The sequence below is a fragment of the Hypanus sabinus genome, chromosome 29, assembly GCF_030144855.1.
Source record: "Hypanus sabinus isolate sHypSab1 chromosome 29, sHypSab1.hap1, whole genome shotgun sequence".
NCBI classification, from domain to species: Eukaryota; Metazoa; Chordata; class Chondrichthyes; order Myliobatiformes; family Dasyatidae; genus Hypanus; species Hypanus sabinus.
In genome coordinates, this window is record NC_082734.1 from 25,702,273 (window position 1) to 25,716,604 (window position 14,332).

At 47.2% G+C, this 14,332-nt stretch overlaps 1 protein-coding gene across 1 annotated transcript in view; it reads left to right on the top strand.

Moving 5' to 3' along the window:
• The window catches only part of LOC132382789 (vesicular glutamate transporter 1-like), a 51,307-nt gene that overhangs the window by 35,113 nt on the left and 1,862 nt on the right, over nt 1-14,332 (top strand). The window contains exons 8-11 of the mRNA XM_059953251.1: nt 1,374-1,523; nt 6,248-6,380; nt 9,821-9,931; nt 11,474-11,601. Coding sequence (XP_059809234.1) covers nt 1,374-1,523; nt 6,248-6,380; nt 9,821-9,931; nt 11,474-11,601 — 522 coding nt within the window. The remainder of the gene's footprint in view (nt 1-1,373; nt 1,524-6,247; nt 6,381-9,820; nt 9,932-11,473; nt 11,602-14,332) is intronic.

The following is a 14,332-nucleotide window of genomic DNA, read 5'->3' on the forward strand; positions in this document are numbered from 1 at the left end:
AGCCTCCAACCTGACGGCATGAACATCAACTTCTTTAACCCAGTAATTTCTCCCCTTCCCCCTCTCTCTCGTTTTCCATTCCCCATTCTAGCTGCCCTCGGTCACTCCTCCCCCACTTTCTTACCTTGGCGTTTGACCCCTTCCTTTCCAGTCCTGATGAAGTTGACTGTTTATTACCCTCCGTAGGTGCTGCCTGACCTGCTGAGTTCCTGCAGCGTTTAGTGTGTGACACCGGCTCAACCCCTTGCTTGGGCAGAGCTTCGCATTTTCTGAAAGGCTTCAAACCACTTCTTCCTGGGAGGGTGGAGAGGTCAGGAGGAATAGGTGTGTTCCCTCTAAGCTCACGAGGAAATGGGTAAGATTGGCCTTTGACCCCCCCCCCCCGAACTCCTACTCCCAATTAGACCCTCATCAGGAACAGCTTCCATGTGTCATGAAATCTCCCCCCGCCCCCAAGGGTCCTCAGGTCACACTTCAGCTTTGCCACCACAGCTCCTGTCCCATAATTTAAAGGGGTTTATACAAACCATAAGACCATAAGACATAGGAACAGAGTTAGGCCATTCAGCCCAGCTGGTCTGCTCCACCATTGCATCATGGCTGATTTACTATCCCTCTCAACCCCATCCTCCTGCCTTCTCCCCATAACATCTGACACCCTAATTAATCAAGAACCTAGCAACCTCTGCTTTAAATATATCCAATGACGTGTCCACCACAGCCATCTGTGGCAATGAATTCCACAGATTCACCACCCTCTAGCTAAAGAAATCCCTTCTTAATTCTCTTCTAAAGAGATATCACAGAAAGCTACAGCACAGAATCAGGCCCTTCGGCCCATCCAGTCCATGTGGAACCATTTAAATTGCTTGGTCCCATCAACCTGCACCCGGACCATAGCCGTCCATCTCTCTCATCCATTACCAACCAAACTTCTCTTAGACATTGAAATCCTTCTATTCTGAGTCTGTGCCCTCTGGTCCTGGACTCCCCCACTATGAAAAACATCCTCTCGACATGTACCCTATCTAGGCCTTTCAATGTTTGATAGTTTTCAGTTAGAATCCTTCCTCGTTTTTCTAAACTTCAGTGAGTCCAAGCCCAGAGCCATTAAGTGCTCCTCCTACATTAACCCCTGCATTGCTGGTGTCATCGGGAATATACCTGAGAGAAAACTGAGGTTATTTACAGGACCATAAGGAAGGAGGAAAGCAGTGGGAGTATTGGACAACACACACAGGTGCACTGAGTTGTTTGATTTGAAGGTTTGTTGGGAGACTGGGGACCTAGTGGGTGAGGAGTGGGAGGGGTGGACAGGTTCACTGTGAGTTTGACCTTGACCTGATTCTCTTCTTGGTTGCGTCTTCTGACAGAAATTCAAGGCGCCCTGGCACAGGTTTTTCACCTCAATGCCTGTCTACGCCATCATCGTGGCCAACTTCTGTCGCAGTTGGACCTTCTACCTGCTTCTGATCAGCCAGCCAGCGTACTTTGAGGAAGTTTTTGGGTTTGAAATCAGCAAGGTACAGCATGCGTCCTAATGCACAGAGAGGGTTGGAGATCTCATAGAAACGTTTACAATTAACAAAATGGTAGAGAAGTTCGAGTGAGGAAAGTTGTTTCCGCTAGTAGATGAAATTAGATCTAGGGTTATAGCCTCAAGACTCATGGGAAAAGATTTAGGATGAAGATGAGGAGAAACTGTATTTCCCAGAGAGTAGTGAATCTATGGTATTATCTGGCCAGGGAAGAAGTAGAGGCTTCCTCATTAAATTTATTAAAGATAGACTTAAAGGAAGAGCGGGCCTAGTGGGCCAGATGGCCGACTCCTGCTCTGACTTCATGTGTTCTATTTTTATCTACTTTATGTATTTTACATTTATTTTCTTTTTATTTACTTCATCTTTCTGGTAAAAGGTGTACATTAGCATCTCATTAGACTTCAGTATGCAAGGGGATTGGGAAAATCATGTTGGTGTTGTATTAGAAGAGAGGGGATTTGTTGAATGCCTACAAGGTGGCTTTTTAGAGCTGCTTGTGCTTGAGCCTACTCAGGGAAAGGCTGTCTTAGATTAGGTGCTGTGTAATAACCCAGATTTTATTAGGGAGCTTAAGGTAAAGGAACCTTTAGGAGGCAGTGATCATAATATGATTGAATTCATACTGCAATTTAAGATGGAGAAACACAAGTCGCATGCATCAGAATCACAATGGAATAAAGGGAATTACAGAGGCATGAGAGACGAGCTTGCCCAGGAGGACTGGGATTGGACAAGATAGAGGCAGGAAATATGTTCCAGATGCTGGGAGAGTCCAGTACCTGAGGGCATGGTTTGAGAATAAGGGGTAGGTCATTTAGGACAGAGTTAAGGAAAAACTCCTTCTCCCAGAGAGTTGTGGGGGTCTGGAATGCACTGCCTCAGAAGGTAGTGGAGGCCAATTCTCTGGATGCTTTCAAGAAGGAGCTAGATGGGTATCTTATGGATAGGGGAATCAAGGGATATGGGGACAAGGCAGGGACCGGGTATTGATAGTAGATGATCAGCCATGATCTCAGAATGGCAGTGCAGGCTCGAACGGCCAAATGGTCTACTTCTGCACCTATTGTCTATTGTCTATTGACTAGAGGAGGATACTGGCGAGGATGATAGCAGAGCAGCGGTAGCTGAATTTCTGGGAATAGTTCACAAGGTGTAGGTTAGATATGTCCCACAGAAGAAGCTCTCAAATGGCAGGGCTAGGCAACCGCGGCTGACAAGGGAAGTTAAGGATTACATAAAAGCCAAGGAAAGGACATATAATGTAGCAAAAGTGAATAGGAAGTTGGATGTTTGGAATGCTTTTAAAATCAAACCAAAGGCAACTAGAAAAGCCATAAGAAGGGAAAAAATGAAATATGAGGGCAAACTAACAGATAATATAAAGCACAATACCAGAAGTTTTTTCAGTTATATTAAGAGTAAAAGGGAAGTGAGAGTTGATATTGGACAATTGGAAAATGATGCTGGTGAGGTTGTAATGGGGGACAAAGAAATGGCAGATGAAATTAATAAGTACTTTGCATCCGTCTTCTCTGTGGAGGACACTGGTAGTGTGCCAAAGCTCCATGAGTGTCAGAGAGCAGGAGAGAGCGCCATTGCTATTACAAAGGAAAGGGTGTTAAGCAAAGTGAAATTTCTTACAGTGGTTAAGTAACCTGGACCAGATAGACTACATCCCAGAGTTCTGAGAAAGGTTGCTGAAGAGATAACAGATGCATTGGTTATGATCTTTCAAGAATCACTTGATTCTGTCATGGTTCCAGAGGACTGGAAATTTGCAAGTGTCACTCCTCTCTTTAAGAAGGGAGGAGGCAAAAGAAAGGAAATTATAGGCCAGTTAGTCTAACCTCTGTGGTTGGAAAAGAGTAGGAGTCCATTATTATGGATGAGGTTTTGAGGTACTTGGAGACTAATGATAAAATAAGTGAAAGTCAGCATGGTTTCTGTAAAGAGAATCTTGCCTGACAAATCTGTTTGAGTTCTTTGAGGAAGTAACAAGCAGGGTGAACAAGTGGGTGAGCAACAGATGTCATTTACTTGGATTTTCAGAAGGCATTTGATAAGGTGCCACACATGACGTTCCTTAACAAGATAAAATCCCATGGCATTACAGAAAAGAGGAGTGGTCGATGGGCAGGAGGCAGCAAGTGGGAGTAAAGGGGGCCTTTTCTGGTTGGCTGACAGTGACTAGTGGTGTTCCACAGGGGTCAGTATTGGGACCGTTACCTTTCACATTGTTTGTCAAGAATTTAGATAATGGAATTGATGGCTTTGTGCCAAAGTTTACGGATGATACAAAGATAGGCAGAGGGGTAGGTAGTGCTGAGGAAGCAAGGTGATTGCAGGACGACTTAGACAAGTTGGAAGAATGGGCGAAAAAAGTGGCAGATGGACTCAAGCGTTGGGAAACGTATGATAATGCATTTTGGTAAGAGAAGCAAAAGTGCAGACTGTTACCTAAATGGGGAGAGAATTCAAACATTAGAGGTGCAATGGGACTTAGGAGCCCTTGTGCAACATTCCCAGAAGGTTAATTTACAGGTCAAGTCTGTGGTAAAGAAGGCAAATGCGTTGTTGGCATTCATTTCAAGAGAAATAGAATATAAAAACAAGGAGGTAATGCAGAGGCTTTATAAGACATTATAATGCACGGAGCATTATCAACAGTTTTGGGCCCCATATCTCAGAAGGGATTTGTTGTCATTGGAGAGAGTCCAGAGGAGGTTTACAAGGATGATTCCAGGAATGAAAGGGTTAACCTATGTGGAGTGTTTGGCAGCTTTGGGCCTGTACTCACTGGAATTTAGAAGAATGTAGGGGAGATCTCATTGAAAGCTATAGAATGTTGAAAGGACTAGATAAGGCGGATGTGGAAAGGATGCTTCCTGTGGTGGGGTGTCCAGAACTAGAGGGCACAGCCTCAAAATTGAGGGGTGAGCCTTTAGAACCGAGGTAAGGAGGGATTCTTTTAGCCAGAGAGTAGTGAGTCTGTGGAATGCTCTACCACAGACAGCTGTGAAAGTCAAGACCGTAGGCATATTGAAAGCAAAAATTGATAGTTTCCTGATTGGTCAGGGCATCAAAGGTTATGGTGAGAAGGCAGGTGTTTGGAGTTGAGTGGGATCAGGATCAGCCATGATGGAATGGAGGAGCAGACTCGATGGGCTGAATGGCCTAATTCTGCTCCTATGTCTTATGATCTTATGGTCTTATGGTGATGCAGCCAGTTATACAGCTCTCCACAGGACAACTGTAGAATGTTCCAAGTGTCTTTGATGAAAAACCCTGTAGAAATTGGCAAGTGCGAGGTGCTGATGAATAGGGTCTTTTACTCTGGGTCAAAATCTGAAGTAGTGGGGAGCATAGCTTAAGGTAAGAAGTTTAAAGAATAAACAGAAGAGATTATGCAGATGCTGGGAATCCAAAATAACAGGCACAAAATGCTGGAGGAGCTCAGCAGGTCAAGCAGCTTCAATGGAAAGGAATAATTTGTATGCGTGTGTGTTTTGTTCTCAGTTTGAAGGAGGTGTGCAGAGCAGGTCCTTTACCCAGAGAGCGGTAGGTGCCGGAATTGGGCTGACGGGAGTGGTGGCAGAAGCAAATAGGATGGAGGAGTTTGAGGCTTTTAGTCAAGCACATGAAAATGTGGAGAATAGAGGGATATGGACCACGTGTAGGCAAAGGGCGTTTGTTTAATTCAGTAAAGTTCAGCAGAGATGGTGATCTGAAGGGGCTGTTCCAGCACCGTACGGTTCTGGGTTCTCAGCGGCCAGGCAAACTCGGCATCTGTGGGGGAGAGGGGGGATCACGTTTCAGATCGTGACCCTGCGTTTAAAGATTTTCAAGATTTAAAGGTTGGCCTTATTTGTCACCTGTGCGTTGAAACAACAAAACGTACAGCGAAACGTGTGGTTCAAGTCGACAACCTACACGATCCTTGGCAGCCCACAAGTGTGGCCATGCTTCCAGTGCCAACATAGCCTGCCCAAAACTTAGTAACCCTCACTTGTACATCTTTAGAATGTGGGAGGGAATCAAAGCACCTGAAGGAAGCCCACAGGGCTACAGAGAGAACGTACAGACACCTTACAGAGGGCGGCGGGAATTGAGCGCACTGTAAAATATCACACTACCTGTCATACCAACAAGATAAAAAGGACATCCCTCCAACGGGGAGGTCCAAAACCAACCAGAAACAGGCTGTCGCAAGAGAAGTTTTGCTACACAGAGGGACGTGAGAACATGGAACTCACTCCCACCGGCTGTGAGAAAACATTAGAAATGTTTGGCAGTCCTGTCAGCATCTGTGGTGAGAGAGATTAATTCTTCAGAACATTGGAAGAGGGGTCAGTAGCTTGAAGAGTTAATTCTGCTGCCACCCAGTCCTGCTGAACGTTCTGATGTGCTGAAGTTGCAGGAGATTGGTGTGGCGAATAGTCACTAGTATGTGCCAAATGGGCTGAATGGCCTGTTGTGGGGCTTTGCATTTAGCTGGAAGTTGCCTGTGCCACTGACCTGGTTCAGCAGAGTAGACCATGGGACCGGATATCAGGTGGCGAGTACTTTGAACAACTGGGACCATGTCTCACTTCAACAAAGTGCCCAACGCTCTATTCCACTGAACAGCCTGAAGGAGCTAGTAGTGAATATCAGGCCCTAAGGTATCTGAGGTCATTAATTCCATATTCACCCTTCCCTCCCCTCAGGTCGGCCTGCTGTCTGCTCTCCCCCATCTCGTCATGACGATCATCGTGCCCATTGGCGGGCAAATCGCTGATTTCCTCCGATCCAAGAACATCATGTCCACCACCAATGTCCGGAAGCTGATGAACTGTGGAGGTTTGTTTCTGCAGAGTTTCTCTATGGGGATAGGGCTACCTCTCAGTCCAATACCAAGCCCACTTAACTGCCGCCATGTCCTGGCCCACTCACAATGACCACACAGACCCCAACACAAGTCCATCTCTTTCCACCGCAACTCGAGGCTCCTGCAGTGTTAAACAAAAGAGGTTGGATGTGAGGGGGAGGGGGGAAGGAACCTATGAAAACATTGCCATTGGAAAATTATTGCTACGCTCAAAGTTTCACCAAGTGCGATGGTTTCGTTTTTGGAATGGAGGAGGCTAAACAAGAACATTAGAGCATTAGAAGTTTTTGGCAAGAACAGACCACTCGGCCCACCAAAGCTTGCTGAATTCCTATTCACATAGTGCGTTGAAATAACTATTGAGTTTAGATTTGAAAGTCTCTGAGCTACTAGTCTCAGCTACACAACTAGGTAGTTTGTTCCATGTGTTCACCACTAGTTACGTAAAGAATTGCTTCATGATGTTAGTCTGAAATCTCCCTTTAACCAGTCTTCACTTTTGGCCAACATGGATTAATTTTGAAGTCAGATAGAACACAGAACAGTATGGGCCATTCAGCCCGCATTGTTGTGCCAACCTTCTAACCCAGTCGAAGATCAATCTAACCCTTCCCTCCCACATAGCCCTCCGTTTTTATTTCATCCATGTGCCCATCTAAAAATATCTGCCTCTACCACCATCCCTGAACATAGAACCTACTATCGAACATGGAACAAATGCTATGCCAACCTTCTAACCCACTCGAAAATCAATCTAACTCTTCCCTCCCACATAGTCCTCCGTTTTTATTTCATCCATGTGCCCATCTAAAAATATCTGCCTCTACCACCATCCCTGAACATAGAACCTACTATCGAACATGGAACAAATGCTATGCCAACCTTCTAACCCACTCGAAAATCAATCTAACTCTTCCCTCCCACATAGCCTTCCATTTTTCTTTCATCAACGCACGCAATTATAAAGCTATGGGGGTGCAAACAGAGTAAATCAGGAGCACCTACAGTCAACCCAAGCAGTCTGCTGGAAGTACTCAGTGGATCGAGCAGCACCTATCGGAAAGAATTGTTGATCAGGACTGGTGCAGGGTTTCCGACCGCGGCATTGACAATTCCTTTCCTGATACAGAAGCTGCTCGGCCCTCCCTCTAACTCCAGCAGACCGTGTGTTGCTCCGGATTCCAGCCCCTGCAGTCTCTCTTGTGTCTCCAAATAAGGACAGCCTGGTGCCTTGGGCAGGCGGGTCCAGAGACTTCAGAAGGAGACACGGGTGACTGCAGGTGTGACAAGACACGGGATGTTGGAGGGAGTCGGTGGGGGTCAGACAGCACCTGTTGTGGGAAGTGGAGAGTGGATATTTCACAGAACAATCAGAGGGGAGATGAGAGAACTTTGTTTATTCCCACACTGCCATGGAGATTGGAAGTCACTGCCTGAAAGGTGATGGAGACAGAAGCATCAGACCACGGAGTTTTGGATATGAACTTGTAAACATACACTGGATGGAAGTGCTTCCCACTGCTGAGATACCGTAACTCTGGAATTCCCTCCCTCAGCATACAACCATAAGACCATAAGTAATAGAAGCAGGATTAGGCCATTTGGCCCATCAACTCTACTCCGTCATTCCATCATGTTAACCCTCTTTAACCCCATTCTCCCGCCTTTTCCCTGTAATCTTTGAATCCCTGACTAACCAAGAACTTATCAACCTCCACTCTAAATATACTCAATGACTTGGCCTCCACAGCCGATGGTGGCAATGAATTTCACAGATTCGCCTGCCTCTGGCCCAAAAATAAAATCCTCCTCATCTCTGTTCTAAGAGTTATTAAATCTCATATATTAACCCTTTCATTCCTGGCATCATTGCAATGAACCTCCTCAGCACCCTCTTTAATTCCAGTGTACCCTTCCTTTCATCACCATTCTTATATCTTTTCCACAACCCTCCTTAAAACACATTTGAATGATTGGATCCTCCCTACCAGTTCCCAACCCCAGCCCTCCTGTGCCCTCCTGCTCTCCCCGCCTCCCTCCCCTGATTCCTTGATTGCACGTTCCACCTTGCTGTCCTATCAGACTCTATCATCGTCAGCCCTTCGACATCTTCCCTCCTCACTTCCCAGCCTTTGTCACGACTCCCACTCTTCCCTCCCGCTGATTCCACCCATATCCTAAAGTGAAAACCTGCAGATGCTGGAAATCCGAGCGACACACACAAAGCGTCGGAGGAACTCAGCAGGCCAGGCAGCACCTATGGAAAAGAGTGCAGTCGACATTTTGGGACCCTTCAGCCACTCCCCATTCCCATTCCAGTATGTCTACCAGTATGTGTTGGCGCGTGGCCTAGTGGGCAAGGCATCAGACTAGTAACCTGAAGGTCACTGGTTCGAGCCTCAGCTGAGGCAGCGTGTTTGTGTCCTTGAGCAAGGCACTTAACAACACATTGCTCTGCGACGTCACCGGTGCCAAGCTGCATGGGTCCTAGTGCCCTTCCCTTGGACAACATCGGTGGCGTGGAGAGGGGAAGGCCTGCAGCTTGGGCAACTGTCGGTCTCCCATACAACCCTGCCCAGGCCTGCGCCCTGGAAACTCCAGGCACAGATCCACGGCCTCTCGAGACCGACGGATGCCACCACCACATGTCTACCCACGGCCTCCTCTACTGCCACCATCACCTGCCAGCTTCTGCTGCACCGAGCCCTCAGTGAGCCTCGGTGCATCCCTCAGCACGTCCTTCTGCAGCCTGGCACGTGCCAGTCGGTGGCATTCACTCCAGACGTCTCGTCGCAGCAGGCCACCGACAAATTTCCGGCAGACCAGAGTGCCCCTTTCCCTGAGTCCCTCAGCAGATCTTGGCAAGGGAACAATGTTATGGGACCTTCCAGCGCAACGAGCCCGTGCTTACCCTATTAACCTGCAAACCTCATATGTCTTTCAAATGTGGGAGGAAACTGGAGCATTTGGAGGAAACCCACATGGTCTCAGGGATGACTCCTATCAGACAGGATGGAATTGTACCCGGGTTGCTGGCATAGCAATGGCATTATGCTAACCACTACGCGACTAAGCCACCTGCACTCGGCACCTGCCTCAATGAGAATGGCTTTCAGATCAGGCCACCAACTTATGGACAGACCCTAGTGTGGTTTCCACTGAGATCACGATCTTCCCTTGGCATCTGTCTCAGAGTGCACCCCTGGGAGCAGTCTGCAGATCCCCTGTAATGCAGCTACTCTGGGCGGACCTCGACAGAGACCATAAGGCCATAAGATTTAGGAGCAGTAGAATGAGGCCATTTGGCCCATCGAGTCCGCTCCGTCACTCAATCATGGATGATCTTGTTCCCCGTGCAACCTTTCCCACGATCTCATTCTCCTTCGTTACTCTCTCTTCCTTTCGTTTGAAGGTTTTGGGCTGGAAGCAACCTTTCTTCTCGTGGTGGGGTTCTCACACACCAAAAGCATCGCCATCTCCTTCCTCGTCCTGGCCGTGGGTTTCAGTGGATTCGCTATCTCAGGTGACTGGTCTTCTGGTGCTTCTCCTCCTGTGATCTTATCATGTGTTATTGGAAGGAGATCCTCATAAACATGATCGCATTATCGTGAATTACCAGATGTTGGCAGTGTGAATCAGAATCAGGTTTATTATCACCCAGAGTATGTCATGAAATTTGTTGTTTTGCAACAGCAATACAGAGCAATTGATAAACAAATTACCATAAGTTGCAATACAGAGAAGTTGAAATTGAAGTTTGCAATACCAATTGCTATGAGTTGCGACAAGAAATAGCCGGCTGGTGGTATAGTGGCATCAGCACCGGACTTTGAGGCGAGTGGTCCTGGGTTCGAATCCGGCCAGCTCCTTGTACACTTTCCATCAGCTTTGAGCCAGCAACTCAGCCTCGTAAGAGAAACAGTCAGCTGCTAAAGAGGTGGCAAGGTTGCTGCCCAGTGTGTCACAGGGAACAACAAAAATAATAGGAAATAGAAGATAGAGCACGTTAGTAGTAGCCGTCGGTCCCAGGGGATTATGGGTTTGCGCCTCTGGTGGACCATGTCCTCTTCAGGGCACAAGCCTGGGCGGGAAGGTTTGAAGAAGCCATGCAGTAGGTTCCCCTCTCCACGTCACTGATGTCCTCGCAGAGGCTGCCAGAGTGAAGTTGTAAAGAACATCAAAGTGCCTTAGGGACCCTGGCTCCGATTTCTTCCTCCCAAAGTCTTTCCCGTGGACGGGTGTGGCCGCAAGGCAGCAGAGGTTTAAAATCAGAGCTCTCCTTCTCCTAGGCGGGCTGTCGTTCAAGGCTGAGGAGCCCCACCTCCCGAAGGTTGTTAGAGACACACGCCATTCGGAGCACTTTATAGGTAGTGGGAACTCACCCCCACTACCACCCCCGGCTATGACAAACTTAGGACATAGAATATAGAAAATATTAAATATAAATATGTAGATCATTTATCTAGTACTAAGCAGATAATAAAGATTACTAATAATAAGTAATGCAAAAAAAGAGCAAAAGAGTGAGGTTGTGTTCAAGGACCATTCAGAAATCTCATGGCGGAAGGGAAGAAGTTGTTCTTAAAACATGAGTCTTCAGACTTCTGTACTTCCTCCCTGATGGTAGTACTGAGAAGAGGGCCTGTCTTAGGTGATGTGAGTCCTTAATGATGGATGCCGCCTTTTTGAGGCATCGCTCCTTGAAGTTGTCCTGGATGCTGGGGAGGGGTTAATGGGAAAGTGGAGGGGATTAAATGGAAACATTGAGTGTGGGTCTTCAGACTTCTGTACTTCCTCCCTGATGGTGCTACTGAGAAGAGGGCCTGTCCTGGATGGTGAGGGTCCTTCATGAAGGGTTCTGCCTTCTAAAGGCGTCGCCTGTTGAAGATGTCTTGATGGAGGGGAGGGTGGTGCCCATGATGGAGCTGGCCGAGTCTACAATTCATCGCAGCTTTTTCCTGATCCTGTGATGTGCTGGCAGTTTGACATTTCACAGGAGGAAACACGAATTAGGTTGATTCCGCCTGTCACATCTCTGGCTTCTGTTTGTTTTTTCACACTGAAGGGTTCAATGTCAACCATCTGGACATCGCCCCACGTTACGCCAGTATCCTGATGGGACTGTCCAACGGGGTTGGGACTCTCTCTGGGATGGTGTGCCCTCTCATCGTGGGAGCCATGACAAAGCATAAGGTAAGGAATTATCAACCGTATCATTCAGGATTGCTCCGTTCTCCTCAGGATGGAAAATTAGAATTGGCAACAGCAAGTGGCATTTGGAAATCTCTCAGACATTTTCTCCTGGCATTTAGCTGCTTAGCACAAGTGAAGGATGGTTCAATGAGTCTATTTACTATCAGAGAATGTATACAATATACAATCTGAAAATCTAACCCTCCACAGACATCCTTGAAACAGGTAAAAAAAAACCCCAAGGAATAAATAACAATCATCTGGACATCAGAGTTCTCCTTCTTGGAAAGAAGTTTCTCCTTTCTAAACTTCTCCTTCTTTAGAACCCCAAAGACTCCTACCCCGATCACGCTGAAGCAGCAGCAAAGCGTCAACCCTACCCGCCCCCCCTACCCCCCACTTATTCCATCAAAATGCCTCAGCTCCCCTCCCCCCCCCCCAACCACCCACCATGCAAGAAACAGAAAAAGCCCCCACAGGAGACGGTGACCAACTGGGGCAGAATGAAAACCGGGTCTGGCCTGCTCTCCGTCGTTGGGGTGACGAGCTGTCTGACTGAAGACTGAGGAGCAAGAGACATGAGGAAGGACCGAGATGCTCACCGTGGGTGGTTGGAGATTGGAACTCTGATGCTAAGGTCAACTGAGGTCAAATTGATCTTCCTAAGTCAGTAAGTGATCAAAGTCAGTGTAAGTTCATTATTGAAGTACATACATGTCACCATATACTACCCTGAGATTCATTTTCTTGCAGGCATTTGCAGGAAAAAGATAAAGAAGTACAGTAGAATTTATGTAAAAATAATATTGCAAGACCTAATTGGCAAACATCAAGAGGGGTATTTATTTATTGTTATTTATGATGGAAAAGGCCCTTCTGGCCCTTCGAGTGCACCGCCCAGCAATCCCCCGATTTAACCCTAGTCTAATCACGGGACAATTTACAATGACCAATTCACCCACCAACTGGTAGGTCTTTGGACTGTGCAAAGAACCCAGAGGAAACTGTGTAGTCATAAGGGAGGACGTACAAACTCCTCACAGGCAGCAGCAGGAATTCAACCCAGATCAGCTGAACCGTAAAGCTTTGTGCTAACCACTACGCGAGTGTGCTGGCCTAGGACAAAGTCCAGACAAACGTTGGCCAGTGACAGCCTGTTGAAAGCCGCCAACATGCCATTCCCATGCAGGCACAGGGAGAACGTACAACTTCCTGATGAACCCAGATTGCTGGCGTTACGCTAACCACGAGGCTACCGTGCACCCACACCGCAGCCTCTCTGGAGAAACGGAAGCAGGAAGTTCTAATGTATCAGTCCGGAGATGGCAGCACAGTGGCACAGCTCAATCAGGAATTCCCCCTGCTGCCTATGTGGAGTATGCAGGTTCCTCCTTTTGTGGGTTCCCCCCCCCCCGGTCCTCTGGTTTCCTCCCACATCCCAACGATGAGTGGGTTGGTTATGAAGACAATACTGGAAACCTAATTGTTCCTCTGGGAGCGAGCACAGACAATGCACCAAAGGGCTGACAATACGTGTCCAAGTCAGGGGGGTATCAGACTTGAAAGCAGCAGTCACTGTCCCTACCTACCTCCTGCCCCAGCCAACTCTCACCACACAGATGGGAAGTACTTCAGAGGACCTGTCCTGGGCACAGAACACGTTAAGTGCAGTTACGAAGAAAGCATGGCAGTGGCTCTACTTCCTCAAGAGTTTGGTGTAGATTTGGCATGACATCTAAAACTTTATATACAACCATATAATGATTACAGCCACCTCGGCCCTTCTAGTCTGTGTTGCATTCAGCCCATAACCCTCCATCCCTTTACTGTCCATATACCTATCCAATTTTTTAAAAAATGACAAAATCGAACCTGCCTCTACCATTTCTACCGGAAGCTCATTCCACCCAGCTACCACTCTCTGAGTAAAACCACACACACAAAATGCTGGTGGAGCACAGCAGGACAGGCAGCATCTATAAGGAGAAGCACTGTTGACGTTTTGGGCCGAGACCCTTCGTCAGGACTAAAGTCAGTGTTGTTTGAATTTCCATCTGCATCTGCAGATTTTCTTGTGTTTACTCTCTAAGTAAAGAAGTTCCCCCTCATGTTACCCCTAAACTTTTGTCCCTTAACTCTCAAATCATATCCTCTTGTTTGAATCTCCCCTACTCTCAATGGAAAAAGCCTATCCATGTCAACTCTATCTATCCCCCCTCATAATTTTAAATACCTCTATCAAGTCCCCCCTCAACCTTCTACACACTCCAAAGAATAAAGAACTAACTTGTTCAACCTTTCTCTGTAACTTAGATGCTGAAACCCAGGTAGCATTCTGATAAATCTCCTCTGTACTCTCTCTATTTTGCTGACATCTTTCCTAATAGTTTAACTTTGATAAACTTCTAGTGATGCATAGTGGAGAGTATGTTGACTGCCTACGTCACAGCCTGGTATGGAAACACCAATGCCCTTGAATGGAAAATCCTACAAAAAGTAGTGGGTATGTCCCAGTCCCAGTGGGTAAAGCCCTCCCCACCATTGGGCACATCTACATGAAGCGTTGTCGCAGAAAATCAGCATCCATCATCAGGGACCGCCCCCCCCCCCCCCCCCGCCCACACACACACACACACCACACATAACACACTCTCTTCTTGCTGCTGTCATCAGGAAGATGGTACAGGAGCCTCAGGACTCACGCTACCAGGTTCAGGAACAGTTATTACCG